The 13,361-nt window shown below is 40.2% G+C and overlaps 1 protein-coding gene across 2 annotated transcripts in view; it reads left to right on the forward strand.

The window, feature by feature from the left end:
* The window catches only part of Sbf2 (SET binding factor 2), a 371,745-nt gene that overhangs the window by 331,580 nt on the left and 26,804 nt on the right, over positions 1–13,361 (forward strand). For both annotated transcript variants that reach the window (XM_050163377.1, XM_050163379.1), the window contains 3 exons: positions 3,900–4,076; positions 9,354–9,455; positions 10,105–10,290. In XM_050163377.1, the coding sequence (XP_050019334.1) occupies positions 3,900–4,076; positions 9,354–9,455; positions 10,105–10,290 (465 nt within the window). The remainder of the gene's footprint in view (positions 1–3,899; positions 4,077–9,353; positions 9,456–10,104; positions 10,291–13,361) is intronic.

The raw sequence follows: 13,361 nt of genomic DNA on the forward strand, positions 1-13,361 counted from the left end.
CCAAAAGAATGTTTAATTTTTTTAGTTAGCTATTTATATGTGTGTGTATTTATATATGTATATTTATGTATGGATGGTTCTGTGAAGTGCATTTTATTAGCCATGAGGATGAATATTCATAATCTTTTTTAAAACAAAAGATATCAGGAAGTATAAATACAAAAGAGAAATAAGGCTTATTTAGACTGTATTTCCACTGTCTTCATTCAGTTCTCATAGGCATCTGTGCTCTATAAACAAACAGCCTTTATTCTGTGAACTCTTGATACAGAATGCTGCACTGCATTCGAAGACAAGGGAAGATAAGGCCTTGTTTATTACGTAACATTTTTTTCAAACTTTTCAGACCTGTATACATAGAGATATGGGTTCTAAGGTCAGATAATTCAAAATATCAGCTGTTTTAGCCTGTTACTGTGCTGAAGGGCTTTGCTATGTAAGATTTTATAAATTTTAAAAATAGTATCTGCTTCCAGAATCAACAGTAATTTTTTAAGTTCAATGTTTTCCAAGTCGTGCATTTAAAAAATAAATGTTGAGCCAGCCCAGTGGGTAAAGATACTTCTTACCACAAAGTCTGATGACCTAAATTCAGTCCTCAGAGCCTGTAGAACAGGTGTGCTAACAACCCTAACCTCCAGAGATGCTGTGGCATGTGCCCACCTCCACACACAAAAAGTAAATAAATAATAAATAAACGTTTGTGGGATTTTTTTTGGTTTCGTTTGGTTTTCCAAGACAGGGTTTCTCTGTGTAGCAGCCCTGACTGTCCTAGAACTTGCTTTGTAGATCAGGCTGGCCTTAAATTCAGAGATCTGCCTGCCTCAGCCTCCCAAATGCTGGGATTAAAGGCATATGCCACCACCACCTGGCAAATAGATATAATTTTTTCAGCTAAAATAATGTTATTTCTGTCAACAAATATAAAGTGGAAGCATCTGTTCATTGAGAAATCTCCTCAAAGTCTAGCACTGAGCAATCCAGACAGACCTTTGGCTGAACCATAGAGCAGAGGCTGTGTGCGAGCTGCTCTCAGCAGGAACCCACATGCTTGGCCCTTGCAACGCCAACGACTGAGTCATCTCCTCTGTAACAGGCTGGCATGGCTAACTCTTTCCCACTACCTAGACAGCTGCAACCAGTTAGTCACAGCCTAGAAGGTAAAGGCCATGAAACCTTTAGGTAATGCTCAGATTTAAAATTTGCATACATGTCTTCTGACACAGCACTTAATTATGTGTCTAGAAAATAGAACTCTTTTCCACAGCAAGCAAACGTTGCCTGCATAGTGTTTGTTTTTGGCACACTTATATGACCTGAACTTCCTCCCCAGATCTGAATACTCACCTCTGGTATTCCCTTTCTGTATGAGGTCTCAGAGGAACTGTGTGATGATGGATAATTAGTGAGAAAGACAGACCACTTAGGATCTTTCCTTTCTTTCTTCCCTTCCTCTTTCTTCTTACTTGTGTCTATCAGTAAGTCTCATATATGTTATAGATTCTAGCTGTTGTTGGTGATTTTCCGTTGCAACTACATACCTTTGTATCCCAACAAAGGAAGCAGAAAGAGAATAGAACCCAGGTCCTCATGCCTGCAAGCAAGCGTTTTACCAGCTGAGCTGCTCCTACAGTCCTCTTTTTAAAAAAACATTGTTTTGTTTGTTGAGACAGGGTCTCTATTAATGTATCCCTGGCTGTCCTGGAACTCGCAGTGTAGACCAGGATGGCCTGGAATTCACAGAGCTCCATCTGCCCCTGTCTCCCCAATGCTGGGATTAAAGATATGCACTAACGCATCTGCCCCCTCTTTTAAAACTTTAATTGGACTTTAACAACAAGTAAAATACAAAATTAAACATCAAATGAACCAAATATATAAGCAGCAGTTTTTAAACTTTCTTTTAATAATTTATTTTTATTTTATGTGTGTTGGTGTTTTCCCTGAATTTTTGTTTGTATGGGGGTACCCTAGAACTGGAGTTACAGACAGTTATGAACAGCCATGTGGGAATTGAACCTGGGTCCTCTCGAAGAGCAGTCGGTGCTCTTAACCACTTACGATTTTTAAGATCGTAATACTAGGTATATTCACACTGTTATACAACCAATTTCCAGAATACAGCTTTACTCTTTGAAGAAAAGAGATGATCTAGTAGATATCAAAGTAAGTGAGAAGAGGCTAAAAGAATGATTGGTTCTTTGGCATGAGAATTTAGAGGTCTCTTCAGATTATCAAACTGAAATTACATCCCTATGCCTGTATCATTCTTTAATTATAAATATAAGACTTAGGATGAAGCTCAGTTGGTAGAGTGCTTTCCTTGAATGCACAAAGCCTGGGTTTGACCCCCAGCCCCATATAAACCAGGTATGGTAGCACATGCCTGTAATCCCAATACTTGGAAACTAGAGCAGGAGGATTAGACGTTCAAAGCTGTCCTCGGCTAGTAAGTTTTGAGGCCAACTTGGAATGCATGAGATCCTATCTTTTGATACAAGGGGGGGGGGCAGTTGGAAGCTTTTATAAAGTGTTCCATCTGGTCCCACAACTGCTTATAAGATAATCACTCTGAGGCTTAATATTAATTATAATTCTTTGGTCAATGGCTTAGGCATATTACTGACTAGCTCTCACAATTAAATTAACCCATTTCTGCTCATCTGTGTATTACCACATGGCCCTGGCTTACCGTAGGTGATGCCTTGGCATGTTACTCCCTCAGCAGCTATATGGTGTCTCCCTGAATCTGCCTTCTTTCTCTCCATCTCTTTGTTTGGATTTCCAACCTGGATCTATTCTGGCTGGCCATTGGCCAAAACAGTTTTATTCATCATATTCACATATTCACAGCCTATAGAAGGACATCCTACATCAGTGAGTGTGTGTATGACCCTTTACATGCATGTGCACAAGCAAAGCCAATACCTCACAGAATAAATTCCATGTGAAATAAAGACATAAGTGAAAGGGTACTCAAGAAACATAAGTGATACATGTTTCAAGAAAAGAAATGACAGTTTAGAACTCAAAAAAGACATTTTATTATAAGTAAAATCTTAATGACTTAAAAAGTAACCAAATTGCAATGAAATCATAATGTTTATCTTTTGATACTAATATAATGAATTTATTTTATTTGCATAATAAGAAATTTGTTTATAACTACAGAATTTTGTTGGTTCAGTTCTGGAACTCCAACAGTATATTATACCCTTCAGTTAACAGTGTACATCTTGGGAAACAAAGTCTTTACTGTTGTATTAACTATGTTCTTTATTTGTCACTGGTTCTTTGTTTGTTTCCCCTGAGACAGAGTTTCTCTATGTAGCTCTGGCTAAACTTGAACTCACTCTGTAGATCAGGGTGGCCTCGAACTTGAGATCTGCCTGGTTGGGCAGTGGTGATGAGTGCTTTTAATCTCAGCTCTCAGAAGGCAGAGGCAGGCGGATTTCTGTTAGTTTGAGGCCAGCCTGGTCTACAAGAATGAGTTCCAGGACAGGCTCCAAAGCTACAGAGAAACCTTGTCTTGAAAAACAGAGAGAGAGAGAGAGAGAGAGAGAGAGAGAGAGAGAGAGAGAGAGAGAGAGAGAGAGAGAGAACTGCCCGCTGCTGCCTTGCAAATACTGAGATTAAAGGTGTGCACCACCATGCCCAGGCATTCGTGGTTCATGGCCTTAGAATTGCCCTGTATTTGGTGTTAGATACTTTAAGTTCTCAGAATGACATCATTTTTGAGCTAAGTAATCTACCCCTAGAAAGGATTAGACTTGCCATTCTGGCCAACCACTAAAGCTGGCTGCAGCTATTTGACAACAACATAGTGTTTATTATTAAGCATTGCCCTGGGGAAAGCTTTGTTCTTTTATCTGCCTAATTCTCTGTATCTTCATATTCAGAGCTTCAAGATAGAATTTGCTTTAAACTGTGAGTTTGTTCCTGTTGAATTCCATGAAATTCGACAAGTGAAAGCCAGTTTTAAGAAGCTGATGAGGGCTTGTATCCCGAGCACCATTCCTACAGACTCGGAAGTGACGTTCCTGAAGGCCCTGGGAGATTCTGAGTGGTTCCCACAGGTAATATCAGGGGAAAGATATTGTGTACTCAGAGAACACCCTAAGAGGGTATACAACCAACATCTGAAAAGTCTTTATTTTCTCCCCTTCACTCCCCATTTTCTTCCTTTGTCATGTGCCCATTGTAAAGGCCTCTCAATTCCAAGGAACAGTAGGGCCTAAGTGTGAGGACAGATTCTTGATCACCGAGGGTTTTTTCTCTGTGTAACTGAAAGTGTGGCATATTGTGCAGGAATGTTGATGTGCAAGAAAGTCAGTCACATGTATTCATAGCTCCCCTGCGCTGTTGTCAAGTCAGCAAGGATCCGGAACAAAAGATGATTTCTGCACGACTCCACATGCCTTTCCCTCTGACTCTTACCTCCCATTTACTTCTGCCTTTCTGTGTCTCTAGATTTCAGATTCACCCACACACCAGCCATCAATTACTAGATACTCCAAACTACCTAAGGTCTGGGAAAATTAGATATCCGTCATCATTCAGCAAATCACCCTGAAGACATTTCTAATTGAATTTTTATTGAGAAATTAAGGGAAACATGGTTTGCCAGTACACATATGCCTACATTACTTCCAAACCATAGAAAGAAAGGTATTTATGACTTACACATTATAGGCAGTAATGCCAGTTTGGCAGAGAGCAGCGTCTCTGCAGTGTAATCTGCTGTCTGTGCTCATGTTCCTTCCTATCTGCAGCAAGCTCTAGTTCCTCCGATTTCTAGTTTGACAGTTTTCTCCAAGTACCCTGTCTGCCTGTTCCTCCCAGTGCTGGAGAGCAAACCCAGGCCCCCATGTAAGCTAACAGATATTTGTCTCTGAGTTACAGCTCCAGCTCCCCCAACTCCCTGTCTAATTTTGATCTGTCAAAGAGAGAGTTATTTCTCCAATGACTATGAGAAATAACCAAGAAATGTCCACACCCAGGGCAGTGAGTATTATCAAGGCACTTAAACTACAGAGAAACATAGCCACATGTGCAATAATATGTTCTCTACCCTGAGGTGGTTCAGAATACTCTTGAGTACCCATGTAAGAAGTTCACTGGAACGTTGCTCTATCCCTAAGCTATGAGCCCCAGCCCCAAATTATCCTCACCACCCAACTCCCATCTACATTTCTGATAGATTCTATGTTCTGTTCCTTGCCAGAAAGTGGACCTGCACCAGAAATTAAATGCTAAAGATACTTAGTACTGTTGTTCTACTGTGTTAGCGTATCCTCTCAAGATCACTCAGTCTGATAGCTGTGCAGTAGGAAAAATGAAGAACTTTCCCTGTCCTTTGCTCCTGTGATTACTTAAATAACCCAGGTCTGTGTGAAATGTGTGTTTACTTCAAAGATGAGTTAATGGTGCATATTGTGTCATATCGTGCTCAAACTATTTTTTAAACTCAAATTTGGGACATATGGTCTTGAACTCTGTACTGTTTATTATTCAGTATGAATTTTGGGTCAGTTGGCCTGGCTTTAGAAGTTAAGCTAGGCATAATAGTGCATGCCTTTAGTCCCACCACTTGGAAGGCAGAGGTAGTCTACACAGAGAAACTTTATCTAGGAAAACCAAAATAAAAAACAAAAACAAACAAACATGTTAAGCTGGGGAGATGGCTCAGCCATTGGAGCCTAGGCTCACAACCACTAGGGTGAGCATAAACAGAAGTTTCTTACTATAGTACACAGTATAAACAAATAGACAGAGTTTCTCTGTGTAACAGCTCTGGCTGTCCTAGAACTCACTCTGTAGACCAGGCTGGATCTGCCTGCCTCTGCCTCCCAAGTGATGGGATTAAAGGTGTGTGCTACCACTGCCAGGAAGAAACATCTTTTTTTTAACATAATTCTCTTACTATAAAATTCATCCCTTTAGAGGTGCACAGTGTTTTATAGCATATTCTCAGTGTTTCACAGCAATCACATTAATGCCAGAAAACAGTGAGTCATTAAAATAGAAATTATTATGTTATAGAAAAACAAAACAAGTCCAATTAGAATCTCGGTCTTTTCTACTTTATAATATAATAGGTCTTCCACTAATGAGGAAATGGTACAAGGCCATTTTATTACACCTCACTTGACACCTTTATTAATTAATAGCATTTATTAATTATACCTAATATAACATTTATATGTATATATATAGTATATTGTGGATATATTCACACTCTATTACCCTCATTGTCCCCCTCCTAATGATTCCATTTGTGACCCCCTGCTGATTCCTTCCCTCTTCCTAATTAACCTCCTTCTATTTTTATGGGTTTTTTGTTTTTGTTTTTTGCCTTTGGTGATACAATGCATTTTGTTAGGATTGCATGGTGAGGGCGTATTTACAAGACCATAGGGGCCTTATCTGTGGTTGTTCCACTGAAGAAAATGCCTCTTCCTCCCCTGGCACCCATATACCTCTCCAGTGAGGGGTTGGGCCTCAGGCGACCTTGCTCCCTCTGTGGGATAGGATGTTGATTACCCCAGTTTTGTACAGGTCTTTTGTAGGTAATCACAGTTGCTGTGAGTTCCCAAGTGCAGCAGCCATGACATCTCCAGAGGACAGGATGCCACAACATTCTTCCCTTCTTCCCGGATCTTACATGCTTTCTGTTTCCACTTCCATAATGTTCCCAGTGCTTTGGAGGATGTGGTATAGATCTTCCATTTAGGGCTAAACAGTCAACAGTCAATCTTTCTCATCACTTTTACCAGTTTAGTCTCTATAGTGGTAACTTTAGAGTTACCACTGCCAACTGCACACAGAAGCTTCCTGACCTAGCTAATGACAGCAGTACTCTGTGGGCATGAATGAATTGTATAGAAGGCAGTTTGACAGGTAGAACATGTTTACTTAGATAAGCAACAGTAGTAGCCTTCCTACTAGAACCTATGACCTCCCTGGCCATGGGCTTTCACCCAGTTTTACAATAAGCAGACATGAATTTTTCTTCTGTGTAGCAGGCCTCAAATCCAGTCAGGTGCAATTGGTTACCCTCAGTCAGACTTGCCAGTGTTGTCGAGGGGCATTATCTTACCTGTCCAGTTGGTAGGGTTACACACAGGAACCACAGCTGACTAAGGCTATAGAGGATAATTCTTTCCCCTGCAACCTGCATAGCATAGCACCTTCAAGCAGTCTGAGCACTAGACTGGTCCAGCTTGACTTCTCAGTGTTCTAAACCAGAGAGGTTAGTATCTAAAGCAGCAGGATCTGACATGTTATATTTAAGTATATCTGCCTGAGCTAAGGAAAAGTTCAAGCAGTTAAAAACATGTCCTCTTCTTAAAGATAAGCCAAGTTCCCAGCACCCCCTTTGTGTGACTTACAACTGCCCATAAATCCAGCTCTGAGTTCTGACACCTTTGTTCTCCAAAGGCACCTGCATGCCTATGGCAAACACATACACACACACACACACACACACACACACACACAAATGTAGTTAATAAAATAATCTTTTGCAAAAAAAAAAAAAAAGGAGTTGGAGAGATGGCTTGGCACTTAAGCACACTTGCTGCTCTTCCCAGATTTAGTTTCCAGCATCCTCATGGTAGCTCACAGCTGCCCGTAACTCTCATTCCAGAGGATCCAATACCTCCTTCTGACATTCACAGGCTCCTCAGGCACATACATACTATGCCACACACCATACTCACACACATATTTATTAAATAAATAGATCTTTAAATTTGCTTATATTTAATTTGATTTGGCAAGAACTTTAACTATTTAAGCAGTATGTGGTTCTTTTGCTCAAGTGCTTCATCTCATCTTTTTGGTTTTCTGAGTTTTCTGTCCTACCCGGTTCCTGCATTCATTAAGTCCCAAAGAAATCACACAGAGGTCTACATTAGTTATAAACTGATTGGCCCATTAGCTCAGGCTTCTTATTAACTCTTATAACTTATACTAGCCCATTATTCTTGTCTATGTTAGCCACATGGCTCCGTACCTTTTTCAGCGAAGCAATCACATGCTTCTTCTGTGGCCAAGTCACGACTACAGAGGGGACTTCCTTCTTCCCAGAATTATCCTGTTCTCGTTGACCCACCTCTACTTCCTCTCTGGTTGTCCTGCCTATACTTCCTGCCTGGCTACTGACCAGTCAGTGTTTATTTAAAATATAATTGACAGAATACAGACAATTGTCCCACGTCATTGTTTGATTCTTCAAAACTGATAGTGAGTCTGACTTCTGCTTCTGATGAGCTAGTGCCACATTACAGGTCCCTACAACATGTGTAAGCTTTATAAATAAGGGAGACTTTTAATGCCATCAGAAGTAAACTGGCCAGTTATTAAAATATGTAAGTATGAACCATTCAGGACACAAGAGAAGGTTGTAAAAATATCATTACCAAGCTGTTCATTGAAAATAGGAATGTTTGGGGAGTGTAGAAGACATTAGTAATACAGAGGAGCTTAATTTAATCAGTGGTCATAGCTCATAATGCAGAGTAAACAAAATAATAAAAAAGCAGCAGTATGGGGCTGGAGAGAGAGCTCAGTGGCTAAGAGCACTGGCTGCTCTTCCAGAAGACCTGAGTTCAAATCTCAGTATCCACATGACAGCTAACATCCACCAGTGCCCTCTTCTGGCCTCCACAGATAGCAGGCACCATAGCAGTACACAGACAAAAATGCAGGAAAAAATACCCATATACATAAAATAAAATAATAAAAAAGATGTAATCAGTAGCCTTACTAGTTACAGCTCTTGCTTAGGGCTGACTGAAGCATGAGAAATAGGATTCTGACCCTGGCCTCTTAACTTCAATTATTTGCATCGTTTGAAAAGTAGTTATGGGAATTGTCAGTCATTCAGTGCCCATAAAATAGATTTATCGATATTAAGAAATAAGAAACATATTTCCATATTAGTCTTATATTTCCCTCCCCTGAAAAATGTAATTCAGAAACTGCTGTTTTACCTTGAGAATTGTGCTGTTGTAAGATCGTAAAGTACTTTGAAAAAACAGCATCAAGTGTTACAGCAAGCACTCTAAATCTGAAATTGTTTTGAGGAAGCCAGTGGTTAGAGGAATCTGTGCGTGAACCTGATGGTGTGAATTTAACCCCTTATCCTACAAGATAGCAAGAACTAACTCCCAAGAATTGTCCTCTATCCCCCCCCACAACTCCACAGAGCACACAGGCCTGCACTTACACACATATACACTAAAAACAAGTGAATAAATAATTCCTATTTTCATTCTATATTATACAAATTACAATAAATCAAAAAAGACAACAAGTGCTTGTTCTAACTGTCCCTTCTTTTCTCTCAGCTTCACAGGATACTGCAGCTGGCTGTGGTTGTATCAGAAGTACTGGAGAATGGGTCTTCCGTTTTGGTGTGTTTAGAAGAAGGCTGGGACATCACTACACAAGTAAATCATTACACATATTTCTCAGTGTTTTATATTTGTATTTCAATGTAGTTTTTACCTTTGAAGCTATTTTATATAATGACTAATGTGTATGGACAGACAAAGTCCCCTGCTAAACAGGCCCTGGCAAGCCATGCCCCTACATAGCTCTGGGTCAAGCATCAGGTGTCCTCATCCTCATTAGGTACACCATACAAACTTGCAGCTAGAGCCCTTGACTAACAGTGTGCAACATGGACCACCCTCCTGGCTTTCCTCCAGTCTTTCTCTAGCTCTCTCTAAGCCTGTGTTTACTCCAAAATAAAAAAGAAAATGTGTGTGAATGTCAGCAACATTAAGACATTAACCTACTCCCGCCAAAGAGTAGAATAGGTTTGAACTGATTGCCTAATACCATAGTCAACAAACTAGCCAGTTAAAGGATTCAAATCTTAATTCTCTAAAAGAAAACATGTAGCCAAAGTGAATTTGGGTCTTTGTTATTACTGTAAAGTTTTAAAATTCATTTGATTATCCATCCTGGAGCAGCTAGTCAACATATTTTCTGTTCAGGTAACTTTGCTTGTGAATTAGCTATCATCAAAAGAAAGTTCTACAGGACTTGGTTAGCTCTAAAATTAATGAAGTGTCCATCCTGCTCTTGACCTAGGTGACATCCCTGGTGCAGTTACTCAGTGATCCCTTCTATAGGACAATCGAAGGCTTCCGGATGTTGATTGAAAAAGAATGGCTCTCTTTTGGTCATAAATTCAGCCAGCGCAGCAGCTTGGCCCTTAACTCTCAGGGCAGTGGTTTTGCTCCCATCTTCTTGCAGTTCTTAGACTGTGTGCACCAGGTAAGTGAAGCAAGCTTAGGATGACTTGACCTGTAGGAGACACTGTTTGGTAGCTGCTGCCACAGCTCAATCATAAGACATGCTGGGATTGGAGAAGAATATTCCAGTTTCTGAAGTTAGAAATGTTGGTCTGGCTGTTGAACTAACCTCCAGATAACTGCTTAGTTAGCGCATGCTCCACAAAGTGTGAACTAAACAGCAAAAGTCTGCATGTATGACATGCCCTGAAATGCCACATTGTGGTTTTCCCAGTTTGGATACGCTCTACCACATGCATGGGCACAAGAATAAGAGCCTCATCCCTTGAGAAATAAATAGGCCCGGCCAGGCAGGCTGATAGGATTGAGAGCCGTGCTTAGGTTAGTGAAGTAACCCAACTGCCGCTGATAAAGAGGCCACACTGTGTGGCCCAGTCAAATGCAGGGAAGGGAGAAGAGAATAAATCATTCCCCGTTCTCTCCATCTTTCTAGACATGGCAGTTAGACTCCCTTCCTGAGTCCTTGCTCAGGATTGGAACGAAGAACAGGGTGCTACTAAGCTTTCATCATGAAGGCAAAATTGGCCTAGGAAAACAGCACTGATGCTGCAGCCTTGTTTTATCCACATCATCATTCTAGGAGGATAAGTAGGTTCTCCCATGTCAAAAATAGCAGGGAACCTCTGAAATATGACTGGGAGGAAAGATGAAGACAGTTTCAGAACTGAAAGTAGATCTCCTGAAAAGGCCAACTCAGCATATGACTATATTTTGTTTTGTTTTTATTATGTTAATCATTTCCTTTTAAAAATAATAGCTTCATTGAATTCTCATTTATATATCATATAGTTAGCCTATTTTAAATGTTAAGTTCCATTTTCCATTCACAGAGTTGCAAAATTATCACCACCATTTTAAGACTTGTTTTATCACCCAGAAGACACTGTGTAGCCACTAGCAGTGATTTTCTATTCCCCTTCTCCATACATGCATGGGGCGGTGCCTGATTGCTCTCTTCTCTTTTTGTGAGAAAGTACTATACTGTAGTCTTAGCCCGCCTGCCAAACAGGATGTGGAGTGCTGATAACAGGGGAACTTAGACTTTGAAACCCTTGCAAGAAATAACATATATGTTCTCTGTTTGAATATTTGCCTTTTTATTGTATTTTGACTCATAGACAAGGGATATTTTAGAGGACAGTTGTGCTTACCTGAGGCCAGAGGAGAAAAGTGAGTCTCTTAGCTCTCATCTCTGTAGGTATGAGGATTGGGAACTGCTCTGTATCCTAATTTCAATGGTGGTAACTCATATGTATCCTGACTAAAACTAATCAAACTGATGCTTACACCGGAGATTTTTTTTTTTTTTTTTTTTTGATTTTTCGAGACAGGGTTTCTCCATAGCTTTTGGTTCCTGTCCTGGAACTAGCTCTTGTAGACCAGGCTGGCCTCAAACTCACAGAGATCCACCTGCCTCTGCTTCCCCAGTGCTGGGATTAAAGGCGTGCGCCACCACCGCCTGGCTACACCGGAGAATTTAAAGAAACTTTATATAATGTTTATTTAAGTAAGAAAAAGTGTAACATCTCAGTATCCTGACTTTCAGAAAGGAAACGGCAGCAGTCTTCCAGCAAAGAAATGTAAAGCTGTGACCAGACAGGCTGGGGAGTTCGGCTGTCACTAGCATTAGGGCAGAAGACATACCCATGACATTCCAGTTCTTTTCACTAACCAAACTGCGTCTAGTAGTCTCAAGCTTGGGGTTTGTCTAGTATATTTTTTCCAGAAACTAACCATCCAGTCTCTTACTCTGAAAAGGGTTATCATGACAACATAAGGCAGGAAAAGACTCTGGAGTCTAGCTACTTTAGCCCCATTTCACCTTAAATACTGTTTGGGGGGCTTCTCTGTATCCTCAGCAGGTTAGAGTCTGAAATCCATTTCCTTCTGCAGGATTCCCACTATAGCTTTCCTCTCCCAGCCACTACCACTCTCCCTCTAGTCTCCTCGGCTTCAGTATTCTGCTGAACTGGTTTTGGCCTGTTACTATGTTGTCCTTCTCTCCCCATTCATTTCTAGGGTTTTGTTTTATCTACCTTTAAAGTCTTTACAAGCCAGGCATAGTGATACACCATCTGTAATTTCAGCACTCAGAAGGCAGAAGCATGAGGATACCCACAAATTATTCCACTCCAGCCTGGTTTGCATAGCAAGTTCCAGGCCAGCCATATCTGCATAGTAAAACTGTAACTTTAAGGGAGTAAAATTCTTTAACATAACTACAATGAGATGTAAATTATATGCCTGCTGGATTTAGAATAAATATATGCTAAATTTTCAAAGTATGGTTATTAAAGCAACCTGGCATAAAAATTAAACTTCTCATAACTGTTTTTCTAAATAGGTAAAAATTAAACATTGTATATGTATGACCTACTTGGCCCCAAATGAAAAATAAGGCTAACTTTTAAATGAAAACTCAATTGTTTGCAAGTGAAGGCTTCATGACCAACACAATGTAACTTCAAAGTCTAAAGACTGAACCATGTATTCAGTTCTAACTGTGTCACGTTAAAACTTTTCAACTGAAATATTATTCTTTTAAATTTGCCTGAACCTGCCTTGGATATAATAGGCCTTTCTGTTTGTTTGTTTGTTTGTTAGTTTGTTTGTTTGTTTTTCAAGAGTGGGTAGCTCTGACTGTCCTGGAACTAGCTTTTGTAGACCAGGCTAGCCTTGAACTCACAGAGAACCTGCCTCTGCCTCCCAGTACTGGGATTAAAGGTGTGCTCCACCACCTCCCAGTCTGAAAATACCTTTTAAAGATAAGTCTTGACAAAAGGTGTGTGTGTCTGTGTGTCTGTGTGTCTGTGTGTCTGTGTGTCTGTGTGTCTGTGTGACCTTAACTGTGTCACTTTAGGGGCTTGACCTTGAAGGTGTCAGCTTGGTTAAAGGAAATTATCTTCTCTTAGAGAAAGACTGTTTATCTTTGGAAACATAGAAATCTAAGTAGTTAGCAGTAGTGCTGTCTCTTGCTGACTTAATTATATGGTAGTGTTTCATCATCTCCTACACACTGGTTTGAGGCATTAG

This window comes from Alexandromys fortis, unplaced genomic scaffold, assembly GCF_014885135.2.
Source record: "Alexandromys fortis isolate MF-2015 unplaced genomic scaffold, M_Fortis_MF-2015_v1.1 scaffold_129, whole genome shotgun sequence".
NCBI classification, from domain to species: Eukaryota; Metazoa; Chordata; class Mammalia; order Rodentia; family Cricetidae; genus Alexandromys; species Alexandromys fortis.